The sequence below is a fragment of the Xyrauchen texanus genome, chromosome 36 (assembly GCF_025860055.1).
Source record: "Xyrauchen texanus isolate HMW12.3.18 chromosome 36, RBS_HiC_50CHRs, whole genome shotgun sequence".
NCBI classification, from domain to species: domain Eukaryota; kingdom Metazoa; phylum Chordata; class Actinopteri; order Cypriniformes; family Catostomidae; genus Xyrauchen; species Xyrauchen texanus.
Window position 1 is genome coordinate 20,030,482 of NC_068311.1, and position 18,889 is coordinate 20,049,370.

General features: G+C 44.0%; 1 protein-coding gene across 2 annotated transcripts in view; it reads left to right on the forward strand.

Moving 5' to 3' along the window:
- tpst1 (tyrosylprotein sulfotransferase 1) overlaps nt 1–18,889 on the forward strand; it is a 59,679-nt gene that overhangs the window by 19,473 nt on the left and 21,317 nt on the right. For both annotated transcript variants that reach the window (XM_052106886.1, XM_052106885.1), the window contains exon 3: nt 18,125–18,323. In XM_052106886.1, the coding sequence (XP_051962846.1) occupies nt 18,125–18,323 (199 nt within the window). The remainder of the gene's footprint in view (nt 1–18,124; nt 18,324–18,889) is intronic.

Sequence of the window (18,889 nt, forward strand, 5' to 3'; positions counted from 1 at the left end):
TGCTGTTTTTATGATCTGTTGTTGCTCTTCTGAAGAACATTTGGAGAGAGTATGAAAGGGCACACAGTTAAAAGCAGTGTTTGGAGGGAGGGGGTGGTAATTTGCGTAATTGAAATTTGCGTATTTGCACAAATGGCCCTGAATTTCGAAATATGGGGCAACAAATGCCTCCACACGGATTTCCTGTTTTTATTTATTTATAATATTCAATATAGCTACAAATACATGCATCACAATCTTTATTTTAAATATTTGCTGAATATTATTTGTTGCTCGCCATCCGTTGCGCAGGCATTGCCGAATCACTGGAGGATCCTCTCACGCATGATTACTTAATAATAATATATTAACTAATCTCTATATGTTCAATAAACCTAATTCTTAAACTGAACATTAACCACTTTTATTGTGAGAATCATATCTCATTAAACGGACAAAAATAAAAAAAATTTTGCCTTGTTTTTTTTCAATTTGGCATGTAGGAACAGATTTGTTTAATCTCCTCATTACACGAAATGCTGGAGAAATGCTGTCATCTCCTATGTCAGGCTATGTTAACTTGGAGCCAAAGTATTTGGAAATTCCTGGAACTTGTTTCAGTCACAGTGCACATTATGCAGTGCAGAGATCTGGCAACATGTAATTACTGTTAAAATTGTAACTAAAATATTTCCAAATGAAATGAATTAAAATTGGAATCTAATTTAATCAAATTAAATTGGAAAATCTATGCCAATACTCTGCCCTACAAATATTAAGTTAGTTGAAGGGAGCAGTAGCACACAATATTATTACAATCACTGAATGGACATGTGGATGTTTGTGTGATGACACTGACTGATTAAGCTTTTATTGTCAATAATTCATTTCCAATATTCAGATAAAATGAAAGGAGTAATTTTCTGGGAAATCCTCATGATATTTGAGCTCATTATCATAAAACAACTGCTGCAATGGTACACTAAGTAGTTTGAACATGTTGCATTTTTTTAATTGAACCAATAAAGCCTTTTGAAAGTCCTGTGAACTAATGCACTAATCTTTTGTGATTCATGTATTTTTCTAAGGTAATTTACCATTTTAATATGCTTTCTCCTATCCCAGCTATGGTTAATATGCAGAGACCGCTAAAACTAAGCAATTCGTAGATTTAAGTTTCAACACTGTGGCTCTCTATCTCTTTTACATTTTGGGGAATGCTGTTTAAAAATGCATTATTTTTGTCGTTCTGTTTGGTGCTGTAGAAATTATTTCCATAAAATTTTTCTTTTCCATTGTTAAAGCTTCTGCTCTGCTTTTGGCTCCTCTTACTCTGCAGCCACTGAAATACTGACATGATAATGCTTCTTAATGTCAATTGTTTGAACAGGCTTTTGAGCTTTAATGGGGATTTATGCTGTGCTGTACAGATCAGTCAAAAGAATCCCACAGCAGGATCTGTGGTGACTTTACTTTTGTAGCTCTACACTCATTTCACCAGTGTCCTGAGGCATGATTTAAGTGCTGCTTGTGTCTGTGGTGTCTGCTCCAGTAAGCAGTCGAGTTAAAACCAGGCTCTGTTAGATTAGTGAGAGCCCTTCAAGTGACCAGGTCCCTATTCCACTTCTTTTGTGGTGTCTGTGAAGGGTTGCCTGGCTGCTTTGTTTATACATAAAATACATCCTTCATGAATGCTGCGTGTGCAATGCTGCTCTTTGCTAGGTTTCATGATAGAGAGATTGAGATCTTAACCTGGAAAGAGAAAGATATATATATATATATATATATATATATACACTCACCTAAAGGATTATTAGGAACACCATACTAATACTGTGTTTGACCCCCTTTCGCCTTCAGAACTGCCTTAATTCTACGTGGCATTGACTCAACAAGGTGCCGAAAGCATTCTTTAGAAATGTTGGCCCATATTGATAGGATAGCATCTTGCAGTTGATGGAGATTTGTGGGATGCACATCCAGGGCACGAAGCTCCCGTTCCACCACATCCCAAAGATGCTCTATTGGGTTGAGATCTGGTGACTGTGGGGGCCATTTTAGTACAGTGAACTCATTGTCATGTTAAAGAAACAAATTTGAAATGATTCGAGCTTTGTGACATGGTGCATTATCCTGCTGGAAGTAGCCATCAGAGGATGGGTACATGATGGCCATAAAGGGATGGACATGGTCAGAAACAATGCTCAGGTAGGCCGTGGCATTTAAACTATGCCCAATTGGCACTAAGGGGCCTAAAGTGTGCCAAGAAAACATCCCCCACACCTGTACAGTGGTAACAAGGCATGATGGATCCATGTTCTCATTCTGTTTACGCCAAATTCTGACTCTACCATCTGAATGTCTCAACAAAAATCGAGACTCATCAGACCAGGCAACATTTTTCCAGTCTTCAACTGTCCAATTTTTGTGAGCTCTTGCAAATTGTAGCCTCTTTTTCCTATTTGTAGTGGAGAATGAGTGGAGAAATGGTTGTGCGTGAAAATCCCAGTAATTGAGCAGATTGTGAAATACCCAGACCGGCCCGTCTGGCACCAACAACCATGCCACGCTCAAAATAGCTTAAATCACCTTTCTTTCCCATTCTGACATTCAGTTTGGAGTTCAGGAGATTGTCTTGACCAGGACCACACCCCTAAATGCATTGAAGCAACTGCCATGTGATTGGTTGATTAGATAATTGCATTAATGAGAAATTGAACAGGTGTTCCTAATAATCCTTTAGGTGAGTGTGTATGTATGTATGTATATATATATATATATATATATATATATATATATATATATATATATATATATATATATATATATATATATATATATATACTCACTATATTTTTGTCTGCGAAGAAAAACAAATAGGCTGGTTGGATTATGCTCTTTAAGAGCTTTCCAACAACATGACACATGGCTATTTGATCAGTTTGATGCTTTTATTTATTGCAATAAAATATGCACAGTGCCATATTTTTCTTTCTTTTTTAAATGTTATTTATCAAAACAGAACACTTCTGATTTCAACGCCCTTGTTCAGTTTTGGTCATAATGCCTACATGCAATGGAAAGCTTTCAAACAATACATATTTTGAGTTGGTAAAGACTTTATTTGTTAATATTTTGACTATTACTTTTTTGTTTTTCTTGTGGGCCCATCGGTAAGAAAATGAGCTTAAAGGGTTAAAGGGGTGATAACATGAGGAATACAATTATTTTAATCTTCTGACATGTAAGAGATAATTTTATTATAAAAACATACTGTAAGTTTCAGAACTTAAAACTTCCTCCTCAATACAAAAAGAACATTTATTTAAACTAAGCTGCAAAACGGCTCTTTTGGATATTCCCTATCTTGTAACGTCACACATGACTGCCTCTAAAGCAAGATTCTATGAAGAGGAGAGAGCATGATGGGCTTCTATTCCTCTATGACAAAGGGGACTTACACAGGACATTTACATTTACGCATTTGGCAGACGCTTTTATCCAAAGCAACTTACAGAGCACTTATTTCAGGGACAATCCCCCCAGAGCAACCTGGAGTTAAGTGCCTTGCTCAAGGACACAATGGTGGTGGCTGTGGGGACTGAACCAGCGACCTTCTAATTAACAGTTATGTGCATTAGCCCACTACGCCACCACCACTCCAAAATAATCTAATGTGCTAATTTACATTTATGCATTTGGCAGATGCTTTTATCCAAAGCAACTTACAGTGCACTTTTAAAGGGACAATCCCCCCAGAGCAACCTGGAGTTAAGTGCCTTGCTCAAGGGCCCAACAGTGGCATCTAGGTGGTGCTGGGGCTTGAACCCCCGACCTTCTGGTCAGTGCCCATCTCTACATAAACATGCGATAGATTAACTACTTTGACCATTATCATGCATCTCGCAGTGCTTTTAAAAGACACAATGTCAAGTTATAACTAGGACTGGGCACGAGAAAACATTATTGATATTTATCGAGGAAATAAAAATCATCTATATTGATCAGAAACGTTTGACTAATTTTTTATATTGAGCCCATGATCTATGAAGACAATCGGATCAGGTGTTTGTTGCTGTTCGGCAAAGTTATACACACAACTAACTAACTGCATCACAGTCATGATGTTGATGTTGGACTTGCTGGTGCGTTCAGACATTAGCTGTATTGCATTGTTGTCAGTGCTGTCTAGTTTAGTATACAGCAATATTATATTAGCTGGATATCTAGGTTCTAGCCACAGTATTGTACCATAAAATAGATTGCCAAAAGCCAATAAACATCACTAGAGATTATGATGTTTATTGGTATTTGGCAATCTATTTTATGGTACATTACCGCCACCTACCGCACCCATCTGTGCTATTTTGAATCTCTTGTGATGTTTATTGGCAGTTGGCAATCTAATTTATGGTACATTACTGCAACCATCTGAGCTATTTTTAATTGTTGGTCTTTGTAAACATGCTAGATGGACATCTTTGGCTGGTTTGATGCGTTTCCGGCGATGAGCGCAGTGTTTTAACAGTTCAATTTTTAAAACTGCATCTGTTCTGCTCGTGGTGGCATAGTGACTTGCTCAAAGATGCGCGTCAGTCCGCGCATCTTATCACGTGGCTTGTTGAGTGAGTTACCGCGGAGACATGGCACGTCTGAAGGCACACACTATTCTCCGCGACATCCATGCACAACTCCACGTGCCCCACCGAGAGCGAACCACATTATGGTGACCACGAGGAGGTTACTCCATTTGACTCTACCCTCCCTAGCAACCGGGCCAATTTGTTTGCTTAGGAGACCTGGCTGGAGTCACTCAGCACACCCTGGATTCAAACTCACGAATATATATATATAAGTATATAAGTATTCAGATAATTAAAATGCATTACATTCATATGGCAGAAGAGTTAATCATTAATAAGACAACATAGCCTTAGAATACAATGTATTTTTTACTACCATATTATTGGTCATAAACCAGTCATTGGCATACAGTTCACAGATATCCATTTCACAAGTGAATTTGTCAATCAGTTGGAAATTTATTATGAGTGCTTGTTTAAGGACCCGTCAATTTACATCTGCATCAGACATGCTTGTGTAGCGTCTTGGATGCTTTGCATCATAAACATAAAATGTTTAGGTCACTGTGTCAAGTTAAATATAGTTTAATACTTGGAACACATATTGAGATCCTTTAGTTCGGATTTGCGCTCCAAGTGTTTGGAACGCAAGAACGTAACGCAAGTTTGTGTTCTGCTGCTCAAGGGTGTTTTTCTTCACTGTATAAACTGTGCATTGCCATGCAGCTGAAGTTTCACTTACTGCCCTCTGTAGTAAACAGGTGGTACTACAAGCTTGCGACAGCCCTAATTTATAGTTTATGTTGCTTTTATACTTTATACTGTGCTTGAGTGAACAGTTTAATATATTCGGATGCAATGCGTTGGATATGCGTTATGGGTGAAGTCTAACATTTATTTTTTATTGTTGTGTAGCTGGTTAGTTTTCTTCCATTTTGAGTTTCAAATATACATGGGTGTTTTCGAGGGGCTGCAAGATGTTAGCCAATCATAACAGCAATCAACACAACTTTAATTAGACAGAACATCAAACACAGCAACATAAACACACAGAGCGGCCAAGTGTGTCTCTCTCTCTCTCTCTGCGGCATCCCCGGCTCTTCCCTTAGCTCCCTCCCGGACATGCATCCGCACGGCCTGGCCATGCCCTCCTCGTCGTCACAATGACTTGACCCATTTAACCACAATTAAAAATGTCACTGTTCATTTAACCATAAGAATTTAGAATCTATGGTTATACTGTGAAATTTTGTATTTATACATGGTAAAAAATATTTTATATATACACCCACCGACCACTTTATTAGGTACACCTGTACATCTACATAATCATGCAATTATCTAAACAGCCAATTGTGTGGCTGTAGTGCAATGCAAAAAATCATGTAGATATGGGCCAGGAGCTTCAGGTAATGTTCATATCAATCATCAGAATGGGGAAAAATGTCGATCCCGTATGTCCGGGATGGTTTGAGTATTTCTGTAACTGCTGATCTCCTGGGATTTTCACACATAACCATCTCTTCAGTTTACTGAGAATGTTGCCATAAACAAAAAACATTCAGTGAGCAGCAGTTCTGCTGATGGAGAAGGAAGGCTACGTTAACTCCGATAACCCCTCTGTATAATTGTAGTGATCAGAATATCTCAGAATGCACAACACGTTGAACCTTGAGGCAGATGGGCTACAACAGCAGAAGACCATGTGAGGCACTTTATTAGGACCATAGTGTTCCTAATAATATATATAATTTACAAGGTTTTTTTTTTTTGTGTGAGCCGAAATGTGAAAATCTCTTGTGCTTGTGCCTGTGAGGTAAGTGCAGCTGTTTCTTTAGTTTCGTACAGTGTCCGCGTGATGCCGCGTGATGTTATTGTGGACTAAATGTGAATTGTTTATTTTTGTTTTTTTGTTTTTTTTTTGGCCTCAAAGAAAATCTAAATGCCAGACTCCTATCCACCAAAAAAGCAACTTAAATCATCTGTTAGGGAGCATTTGCGTTAATAGGGGTTACTGAAGCAGAGGGATGTAATACATGCAGACAGAAGTCATATAGAGGTACACATCCTGCAAATGGAACAGGATATTTCACTAGTTGCCCAACAGCCAACTAGTGAGTGTAATGTTTTTAGCTGTGGTGCATTCTGGTTACATTTAAAGCACTTCATTCTGTTGTGAATTTCTCAGTTTTCCTGTTGTAGGGCTGTGCTTAGCATGCATATATTCTTCAGAAACTTGTCCAGTAACACATTCAGTTGTCATATGTGACTTTTTTCCTCAGTGCTGTTTCATAAAAAGAAAATTAGCATCTTATTGTAAAATCTTAAACTTTAAACTTTTTTTTTTTTTTTCAGACTCTCACCTTGGCATCCCTACTGTCTACATCACACCACCACATTACATATTGTGGTTATAAATTAAATAGTTGCCAGTAACAGTAATTATATAGCTTTATACCTTATTTTAACATAACAGAACCTAATTACCTACATAACCTAACCCTAACATGGGTCAAAAGTTACGTAACAGACATAAGCATTGTGCATGGAGCAATACTTCAGCACTAAAGTACAAGAACACCTCTCAATCTTGTCCAGCAGATGAGCTCCCATTAAAGGCAGTCAGAAAAAAATGCTGGTTCTAGCCTTCATCATTATGCAATCCTTGAGGGGAATGAAACCATCATAGCTCATTTCAGAGAAGGCTCTGATATGATTTTAGGAAGAGGGTAGCCTGAAGGGCCCTAATTGCTGATGATAAACACAGAACCCCATAGGGGACGTACAGATGCAAGTCCATTAAATTTTGCCCACAACACCTGCCAGAGGAAAAGCTCACTCCACTTAAGTCTGTTAGTGGCAGGTCCCTATCTGCCCCCCCACCCATCGATCAGTGGCTCACTACTATGGTTTGCCCTGACTCTCTGACCAGAACATGGGCTAACATTTATGGGTCTGACCTTTAACATCAGTTCTGAATGCATGATTTACTGTAAGCAGCTGTTGGCACAGACCTGGCCATTAACATGAGCAAGCCATGTAGCTGAGGGCTCTGTTATCTGGCTTTAGTAGTACACCGCATGTAAAAAGCTCTAGCACCCACCATGAATAATTGACAAACAGTCAGAGACCATTAAGCTGCTCTTCCAGCAGAAGTGTGTGTGCATTTATCTCCCTGCATCAACGGGAAAGAAGGGTTATGTGTTTGTATTGGGGATGCATACAATGACAATGCCTGGACAATGACAATGCGACTTAGCAGTTGTAAGAAAGTGCAGAATTAAGTAGGTTGTTTTTTTCAGCAGCTTGATGGAGTGCAATGGAATGGAACAAAATGCAGTTTTTTTGACTGTTTTTGCAGCGAAATGCAATGCAGCAGACATCTGAATGTGCATGGCAATGGCAGCGGTGCTTTAAAGGGGATTAAGTTAAAGCAGATGCTGTTTGCACCCTGCTGCAAATAATTGTGGATGCAATTTACACTACGGTGTAAATAGTGGCAGATATTATTTGTACCCCATTTTAAATACTAACATACAGTATTAGGCCACCACTGCAGCTTGCTAATTGTGTGTTTTGTTTTTTTGTGTGTGTGTTCAATGTATTTGGAGTTAGGTTAAACCATGAAACTTAAACATGGTTTTACTACAGTAACGTTTGGTTACGTATGTAACCTCCGTTCCCCGAGGGAGGGAACGACACGTTGTGTCAGAGAAGCGACACTAGGGGTCTCTCTTGAGCGCCGATATTCACCTCTGATCTATTGAAAAGGGCCAATGGGAGTTGGCAGTCAGTATTTGCATACCCCGCCCCCGGACATACGGGTATTTAAGCGGGGCAAATACGGGAGTTCATTCAGGATTTTTCTGAGGAGCCGAAATGGTCCGGCCACAACAGTGGCTCGGTTCAGCGACATGGCGGAGGAAAGACACAACGTGTCGTTCCTCCCTCGGGAACGGAGGTTACATATGTAACCAAGCGTTCCCTTCTGTCGCTCTCTCCACGTTGTGTCGGAGAAGCGACACTAGGGGCCCATTCCAATCTTGCCATGCGCTGAACCGTGTACGTGAACCGCCGATACAGAGGCGGGCAGAGATTTCATCCAGTGCCGCGCATCGTCTGTACCTGGCTGCACGTACGCTTCCCCAATGCCCCATAAGAACATCGGAATCCTTCTAGTTACCCTGGGAGGGGAACAAGGCGATGTTTGCCAACATGGGAACGGGCCAGCCTGGCTGGGCCTCTTTTCTCTCTATGTTTCTCACATAGAGCAATCACGGCTGGGGCCCTTACACGCATATAGGGAAGGGGACTTACCCAGACCCTCGCGGAGACCACACCTGCCCTTTTTCTTGGGGAGGAAAAGTGGTAGACACGCCACACGGCTGTCTTAGGGCTCGTGTGGAAAGTATGGTGCGGTGGTAGATCCAGCCTCGAAAGGGGGAGTTGCTACAGCACGGCGACCGGGCAGCTGTAACTGCCTAAGGGAGACACGGGGTCCGCTCGTAAGGGGACAGAACCGTGGAATTACACACAGGGGAGTCCGAGCAGGAGGCCTTACCTGTGGAGCACCTATACCAGTACATGGTAGCCATCAGGGTACCCACAGTGGCTTGGGTCGGCGAGTTCCTCCGCTGAACCGCGGACCCGGAGGGCTAGGGAGGAATCAACCAGGGGCCCGACTCGGAGTGGGGCGCCCTGGGAAGAAGGCGCACTACTTTACCTTGACGTCAGGAAAAGGGCGCTGGGCGCAAGCGATCCACCCGGCCGGTCGGTCTACGTGTTACCGAGTTCTACGGGCTCGGACCTGAGAAAACACGAGACACAACTGACTCAACGCGGAGGTTGTAAAACCTTGCGAAGGTGTTGGGTGTTGCCCAACCCGCGGCTCTACAGATGTCTGCTAGGGAGGTGCCCTTGCCAGTGCCCACAAGGACGTAACACCCCTTGTTGAGTGAGCTCGGACCCGCAAGGGTAGGGGCACGGCCTGGGTGTGATAAGCCAGTGTGATGGCGTCGACAACCCAGTGGGCGAGCCTCTGTTTGGAGACGGCATTCCCTTTCTGCCATCCCCCAAAGCAGACAAAGAGCTGCTCAGAGCGTCTGGTGCTCTGTGTGCGGTCCAGGTAAATGCGCAGGGTGCGCACTGGACACAGCAATGAAAGGGCTGGGTCTGCCTCCTCCCGGGGCAGCGCTTGCAGGTTCACTACCTGATCTCGGAATGGTGTGGTAGGAACTTTCGGCACATAGCCCGGTCGCGGTCTTAGGATCACAGACGTATCTGCCGGACCGAACTCCAGGCAAGTGTCGCTGACAGAGAACGCTTGCAGGTCCCCGACCCTCTTGATGGAGGCGAGCGCGATCAGCAGGGCCGTCTTAAGAGAGAGGGCCCTGAGTCCAATTGATTCAAGCAGCTCGAAGGGAGGTCTCTAGAGTCCTGCCAAGACTATCGAGAGATCGCAGGAGGGAACTAGGCCTGGCCGGGAGGGATTCAATCTCCGGGCACCTCTCAGGAACCTTAGGATCAGGTCGTGCTTGGCCAAAGACTTGCCATCTACAGGATCGTGGTGGGCGGCAATGGCGGCAACATACACCTTGAGGGTGGACGGGGACAGCCTCCTGTCCAGCCTCTCCTGTAGGAACAGGAGCACTGACTTGATAGCGCATCTCTGTGGGTCTTCAGTTCGGGAAGAACACCAATCTGCGAACAAGCGCCACTTTAGGGCGTGAAGGTGCCTGGTAGAAGGGGCTCTGGCTTGGTTGATTGTATTCACAACGGTCGCGGTAAGCCGGCTAGCTCTTCCGCGTCCCGTCCAGGGACCAGACGTGGAGGTTCCAGAGGTCTGGGCGCGGGTGTCAGAGCGTGCCCCGTCCCTGAGAGAGGAGGTCCTTTCTCAGGGAATTCGCCAGGGAGGAGCTGTCGCGAGAAGCCTGAGTTCCGAGAACCAAGTCCGAGTGGGCCAGTAGGGGGCCACTAACGTGACTTGCTCCTCATCCTCCCTGACCTTGCACAGCACCGGTGCAAGAAGGCTCACTGGGGAAATGCGTGACTTGCGCAGCCCCGAGGGCCAGCTGTGTGCCAGCTCGTCTGTCCCGAGGGGAGCCTCTGTTAGGGCGTACCAGAGCGGGCAGTGGGGGGTTTCCTGGGAGGCAAACAGGTCTATCTGGGCCTTGCCGAACTGTTCCCAAATCAGCTGGACCGACTGGGGGTGAAGCCTCCACTCCCTGCCGGGCAGGCATTGTCGCGCATCCGCTACGACGTTGAGCTTGCCGGGGATGTGAGTGGCGCGCAGCGACTTGAGTCGCTGCTGGCTCCATAGGAGGAGACGGCAGGCGAGTTGTGACATGTGGTGGGAGCGTACGCCGCCTTGGCGATTTATGTACCCCCCACTGTGGTGCTGTCCGATCTCACGAGGACATGTTTGTCCCGAACTAACGGGAGGAACTTCCTGAGAGAAAGAAGGACGGTCAACAACTCCAGGCAATTGATGTGCCAACGCAGCGGGGCCCCCCACCCGGACCGGGAGGCGTCGGTTGTGACCAGGACGTGTCGGGACACCTGCTGCAGGGGCACTCCTGCCCGTAGAAAGCAGAGGTCTGTCCAGGGTCGGAGTGTTTTGAGGCAGGCGGGGGTGATCCTTACCCGATGCGTGCCGTGGTGCCATGCTTGTCTCGGGACTCGAGTCTGGAGCCAGTGCTGGAGTGGTCTCACATGCATCAACCCCAGCGGCGCGACCGCCGCGGAGGACGCCATATGCCCCAGGAGCCTCTGGAAAAGTTTTAGAGGGACCACTGTGCCTGGCTTGAAGGAAGCGAGGCAGTCCAGCACCGACTGAGCACGCTCGCTCGTGAGACATGCTGTCATTGAGACTGAGTCTAACTCCAACCCGAGAAAAGAGATGCTCTGAACCGGAGTGAGCTTGCTCTTTTCCCAGTTGACTGAGGTGCCGGAGCACCTGGTCTCTGTGTGTGCATAGTAACTCTCGAGAGTGTGCTAGGATGAGCCAGTTGAGGTAGTTGAGAAATGCGGATGCCGGCTACTCGTAGCGGGGCAAGGGCCGCCTCTGTGACTTTCGTAAAGACGCGAGGGGACAGAGACAGGCCAAAGGGGAGGACTTTGTACTGGAACACCTGGCCGTCGAACGCGAACCGTAAGAAGGGTCGGTGTCATGGCAGAATTGAGACGTGGAAGTACGCGTCCTTCAGGTCTACCGCTGCGAACCAATCTAGATGCTGAACGCCAGCCAGAATATTTCTCTGCGTGAGCATTTTGAACGGGAGTTTTAACAAGGCCCGATTGAAAACTCGCAAGTCCAGGATTGGTCGTAAGCCGCCGCCTTACTTGGGTACAATTAAGGGCTGTAGAAACCCTTCCTCATTTCGGTTGGAGGGACGGGCTCTACCGCGCCCTTGGCTAAGAGGGTCGTGATTTCCGCGGACGCCCCTGAAGAGGGGCGGGAGCCGGGCAAACTGAATTGCGTAACCGAGTCGAATGGTCCGGTGCAGCCAGCGTGATGCGTTGGGAAGCGAAAGCCACGCTTCCCAGCTCTACGCTAGGGGCACCAAAGGGACGAGTATTTTGGACGTACCGGCGGGGCCTCGCAGCGGGCGGAACAGGTAATGCAGCGTCGGGTGGCTTCGTTGCGGCCTGAGGCTGAGGTGCTGAGAATAGACTCAAAGCACTTACCTTGCTCCGCGCACCCGGCAGGGGGCGGGTTCGTGACTGAGGAGGAGGAGGTCTCATGCTGGCGTCCTCTGGACTCGTCTGAACCGGCCGGCCGGGGGACAGAGCGGTTTTTACCCGGTGAAACGCAGCCCGCCATTATCCCGGGATCATCTTCATCGCTCGCGGCACCTGCGTCAATCCCGTAGGAAGGAGGCGAGGAGCGGAGGGTGGCTGGAGTGGCTTTCTTCCTCACAAGAAATCAGAGATCGCAACGCTGCTGCAGCTATGTTCTCAGGCTGAAAACATAACCCATTGGAGAGCATACTCATCCCGAGCCCGGACGGAAAACAGCAAGCGTGCCGGGGAGGCGGGGGGTTTCAAGGGGGTTCACCCGGCGAAACGCAGCCCGTCATTGACCCCAGATCGTTTTCATCGCCAGGCGCCTGCCTCAATCCCGTGGGAAGGAGGCGGCGCTGGGCGGCTGAAGCGCTCTCTCTCACTACAAGAGAAAGCCTACGATCGCAATGCTGTCATGGCTATGTTTTCGTACTGAAAACATAGACCATTCATAAAAAACGCTGCCTGCGTGTTTCGCAAACCCAGGTACGCCAGGCGGTTTTTATGACCGTCAGAGGTGGGGAGAAATCACCGCCTCCAAAAACTACACTGGGGCGGAAAGGCATCTTCAGAAAGACGCGTCCTGAAAAGGACGTTCAACGCTGCTGTGTTTGCTCTTTTAGAGAAATTTACTCTTTTAAGGAAAATAACTCTTTTAATATACACAGTGTGTATGTGTGTCTGCGCTGTCGGCGCTCAGGGGCAACAATGCACGCCGTGCAAAGTGAAGGAGAAAGCCGCTGTTGTGCGCCGTCAAGATCCAACAGCATGCAGATCGTCAGAGGAAACAGGAACGTTTTATAGTGGTGTGTAAACTCACAGCAACTGCAGACAGACCATCGGCTCCGAAGAAATTTTCTGAATGAACTCCCGTATTTGCCCCGCTTAAATACCCGTATTTAAGCGGGGCATGCAAATACTGACTGCCAACTCCCATTGGCCCTTTTCAATAGATCAGAGGTGAATATCGGCGCTCAAGAGAGACCCCTAGTGTCGCTTCTCCGACACAACGTGGAGAGAGCGACAGAAGGGGAACCATAGTTTAACCATGGCACTCATCCCGAGCTTGGACGGAAGCAAGCAAGCGTGCCGGGGAGGTGGGTGGTTCGAGGGGATTTACCCGGCGAAACGGAACCCGTCATCGGCTTCATCGCCCGCGGCGCCTGCCTCAATCCCGTAGGAAGGAGGCGAGGAGCGGCTGAAGTGGCTTTCTCTCATGACAAAAGAAAGCCGCAACCGCAATGCTGCCATGGCTATGTTCTCGCACTGAGAACATGAACCATTGGTGAGAAATCACTCATCCCAAGCTCGAACGGAAGCAAGCAAGCAAGCATACCGGGGAGGCGGGTGGTTCGAGGGGATTTACCCTGTGAACAGAGCCCGTCATTATACCCAAATCGCCTTCATCGCCCGCGCCGCCTGGCCCAATCCTGTAGTAAGGAGGCGAGATGTGGCTTTCTCAAAGCCGTGACCGCAATGCTGCCATGGCTATGTTCTCGCACTGAGAACATGAACCATTCATAAAACGCTGCCTGCGTGTGATCACAGCCCAGGCACGCTAGGCAGCTTTTATGACCGTCAGAGGTGGGGAGAAATCAGCTGCATCCAGAAACTACACAGAGACGGAAAGACATCTTTAAAAAGATGCGTCCTGAAAAGGATGTTCAACGGCAGCTGTGTATTTGGTCTTTTAGAGAAAATAACTCTTTTAACTGCGCTGTCAAAGCGCCCAGGGGCAAACTGCACTGCTGTGCAGAGAAGGAGAAAGCCACTGATTTGCATTGTAGATCCAACAGCAATCGCACTCAGAGGTGGGAGGAACAGTGTGTGACTCGCAGCTCGCTGCATACATGATCATCGGCTCCGAAGAAAATTTTTTAATGAACTCGACCGGGGGCGGGGAATGCAAATACTGTCTGCCAACTACTCATTGGCCTTTTTTCATAGATCAGTGGTATATTCGGTGCTCGAGAGACCCCAGTGTTGCTTCTTCGACACAACGTCGAAGTGAGCGACAGACTGGGAACTTAAGATAGGACGTTTTCTGTAAGACGCCCCCTGGTCTCTAAGACCGTCCACTAGCAGAGCAATCACATGTGTAGTTCATCACATTAACTATGGACATGTTCCACAAAGTTTCACAACCAGAAAGTTTCAATGTTATTTTTCTTAATTTTAATCAATATACGTATCTATTTTTTTATAATTTGAAACCATACAAACTTAATTTTGTGAAATGTTTTCCTTGAAGTGTGTTTGGGCTATATTTCTTTAAAACAAAAAGATTCTTGATTTTATATTTTTATCACGCATGTTTACTTGTGGCTTAAAGGGATAGTTCACCCAAAAATTAACCGGAAGCAATTTGTATTTAATAGTTAAAAAGTACTTAAATATTGATATTTTTTACACCAAAAGGGATCGTTTCACTTTAGAAGACATTAATTTAACCAGAGGAGTCGTATGGATGATGTTTATGCTGACGGTTGGTTCTCTTTGGAGCTTCAAAGGTCAGAGCCAATCCACTTGCATTTTAAGGACCTACTGAGCTAAGATATTTTTCTGTTTTTCTTCAAATGTGTTCAGCAGTTGAAAGAAAGTCATACACACTTGGCATGGCATGAGTGTGAGTAAATAATGAGAGAATTTTCATTTTTGGTTGAACTAACCCTTTAAGTGTCCAAATACTTTGTATAAAGTATTTGGACCATTGACCATAAAGACCATTGTATAAAGTGGCAAAAGGCCAAAAAGATAATATAAAGGATCTAATTTCAAATCAATTTTGTTTTCAATACAAAATAGACTTTATGTTGTAGTCAAACAGAAATATGCTGTGCACTAATTTGTATTAACGATGGTCACTAATTTGTTAAATTAGGAGAAATAAGCAATTTCTCCTAATTTAAAGGTAATATCACTATATTAAATAAAAAAAAATAACAGATGCCATACGTAACATTATAATAGAAATGGTAATTTAATTTGAAATTGTAGCTGCTTTTCTGTGTTCTTATTTTTGTTGCTACTGCCTCCACATCCAAGCTGTTGCCATTCATCTTATGTTTGTGCTTTTAAACCTTACAGATGCTAATTTTGTCTCAAAGGGTGTCAATGAATCATAAAAAGATTCATACCAATTAGCGTCAGTGCAGACCGAGTCCTTGTTTGGAATGTGTTGGCCATAGCAACAGCAGAACAGAGGATGCTATTTTTTTTAGAGAATGGCATGATGCATCAGTGGCCAGGCTGTAAAAAAATGGCTTTTCCTCCTGTCCATGCTTATGTGTGCTTTCTTTTTCTGATTTTTTTTTAGTTTTTTTTTTATGAATGATTTTGAGTTTTCCACTGAGGAAAATACTGGAGCAAGGACAAGAAAACAGTTCTCTCTGTCCTGGGAAGGAGTAAATCTATTAATCACGTAAGAAAAGTGCAATTCCAGTGTAAATGGATTATTGAAGTGTAGCACTGTATTGACCAGGGACTTGAACAATGAAATGTACAGAAGAGCTGCTTTCCAGTAGAAATGGACTTTGTGGTGCCTGGGGAGAGAGGCAGATCTCTAACGCTGCTGAGGTTGGGGAGGGTGTGATGGGAAGGTGAACACAATAAGTCAAACACAGCTGCGTTCCTGCTTTCCAGGAATAAGAGTAAAAAGAAAGGTTCTGGAATGCATAATGTTTTGAATGTTTATTTAGAATCTTTATAATATTCTGTGACCACACAATGGAACAGATTTAAACCGATTCAGAATGTTTCATGAATGGCCTTACTTTAAAGGTTCACCCAAAAATGAAAATTCTGTCATTTCCTCACCCTCATCAAACCCATATTTTGAAACGCAAAAATAATAACAGAACTTTTATATTGAACTATTCCTTTTAAGGCATTTAATTAAGTTAAAAATCTAAGTGATTTCAGAGTACATACTCATTGAACAGTGTGTGTGTGTGTGTGTGAGAGAGAAAGAGAGAGAGTGAGAAAGAGAGAGTGTGTGTGTGTGTGAGAGAGAGAGAGTGTGTGTGTGTGAGAGATTGTGTGAGAGAGTGTGTGTGTGTGTGTGTGTGAGAGAGAGAGAGAGAGAGAGAGAGAGAATGCACACAACACTCTGATGTTGGGCGGCAGTGGAGCTGGCAATCCTCTGTGTCTTGGCTTTAGATAGGGATTTAGTATAGTAATCTGTTTCCCATCTGGAAACAGTCCTTTCTATGAGGGAAGAAATTATAAAAAAATGGGGGTAATCTGGCCTCTAACTCCGACTACAGTTATTCCATTCCAAACAAGAGAAGAACACCTATTGATTTTGTAAACAACAAAAAAAGAGAGTGCATTTCACTTAGGGTGAAGCTCACAAAGAACATGTCCAGGTCTCATTTCATTCTTTTCATAAACAAAAATGAGCCTATTTTTTAGGACCATTAAGATATTAAGAGTTGTGATGTTATTTTCATGATAAAATCAAGCTTATTTCCTCCCCAACGTTCAAAGAAAAAAGTAATACATTATATTTTGCATAAAGAAAATTAAGCATATTTTATATTAAATATGACAAATATTACCCATGCATGTTTGTGATATTCCTCCAATATTTGCAATTCCCATCTTATAGGATAACAGGGATGGGTGACAAGATGAGTTTCCCAGAAAAGGGGTTAATTTCTTCTTAAAGCAAATATTTGTGAATTTTAAACAATATCTTACAATTATGTAAGCCACTCCTATGTTTTATTCTATAAACAAACACCTGACAAACACTGCTTTAGCCCTTTCTTTGCAAATAATTCATTTCTGAGTCAGACATAAGAATAATTTACCCAGGGTGTGACATAATGCCTGATTCATGTTTAATATTTCCACAAATGTCTATCCAAGCATTTTATGGTGGGGTAATACTAAGGGAAGCAGCTTATTTAGCAGGTTGTGCTGTTAGTAAATTGGGACAGGCTCCCTACTAAGCATAAAACTAGACTGAAATGTATTTGTTTATGTGGATGTTCAGTAATATGCACATTGGAAATAAATCTACTCATAATTAATTCTATATCAACACGGTCAGGATAAAACTACTTAACTCTGCCAGTTCATGCAGTATTTTGTACATCTGGACAAGCAGATCAAGAATCCTTCATCTCCATCTCTGCCATCTTATCTTAATCAAATATGAGTATGGTGTGGAATGTGAAGTGTGATGCATGGCAGCCTGGGAGATGATCCTGGAGAGTGAAAGGCCATTCATTTAAAGCATTTACACAGTCTGAAGTGAAGGGATGCCTGGAGCATTCTTTAATTGTTATTCTGAATAAGGCCTATTTAGTGGACTGTGGGTAGAAGACTTTTAAGTGTCTGGAAACACATTGACACCAAGACTTCACACTTTCTTTCTTTTTTTTTTTTTTTTTTTACCACAGATGATAGTTGGCTAAAAAAGTGCAATGTACATTTTTCTATTTTCAAATATATTTGAGTGAACCTTGGGTAAATATTGTTTAAAATAGTTGTCTTATCCTTAACTCATTGGTTAACCACTAATTACTACTTGACAACTTTCTTATCTGGCAAACTGATAAAAACCTGTGCACCAGCTACTTTGAAAAAGTTACATCGCATCCAGCCAATCAGAATGGAACTGGTGATTTTCATGTACAATATGCATAGCAGGTGGTGTTTGCAGATTTTCAAGTGCTAGATACTCACACGTGAATGGGTTCAAATTTGCCTTCACAAAGAAAACTGTTGCACTATACAGTCCTGATTGACAACCATCTTTTTCTATTCCACAGGGTAGAGAGATCCACAGACCAAGTGATCAAGCCTGTCAATGTGGAGGCCTTATCCAAGTGGGTGGGTAAAATCCCCCCAGATGTGCTGCGGGACATGGCAGTTATCGCCCCCATGCTGGCCAGGCTTGGTTATGATCCCCACGCCAACCCCCCCAACTACGGCCGGCCCGACCCCCTTGTCCTGGACAATACTAGAAGGGTGAGTGTGCATCTACAACACAACATAACAAAAAAATCAGTGCCCTGTTGCAACAAACTCAAGTTAAAAAATAATTTCATACAGGTTTGGAACAACACAAGGGTGATGACAAAAGATGACAGAATGTTTATATTTAGGTGAATTGTCTCTAATGTAAGGGCTTTGTTGCAACTGGGTGGAGACCTTCTGTGGCGAGTTTATTTCTTTTTTTTACTTTAGTTTTACCTGAAATCCCCTCACTAAGTCAACCCTGTTTTCCTCCATCTGTTTCCAAGTGATGTCACTATTATTATTGTTGACATATGTCTCACATATCTGCAAAGTATTTTAAAAAGTGTTCCTCAAGCTAGGCTGTATCAGAAGGCATGTTATGAGACTGGGATCAGAGGATTTCGTATCGCTCAGCCACTGCACTTAGTACTTATTTTTACCATTTTTAATCCATGTATTAAAACCCATAACATTCCAGACAGCCTGCAAGGGAAAACGGCTCCATGTGCTGAAATGGGCACTTAGGTGTGAGTTGCGCATTTGGGATTAGCGCATTGCGGTTATGCAGATTGGAA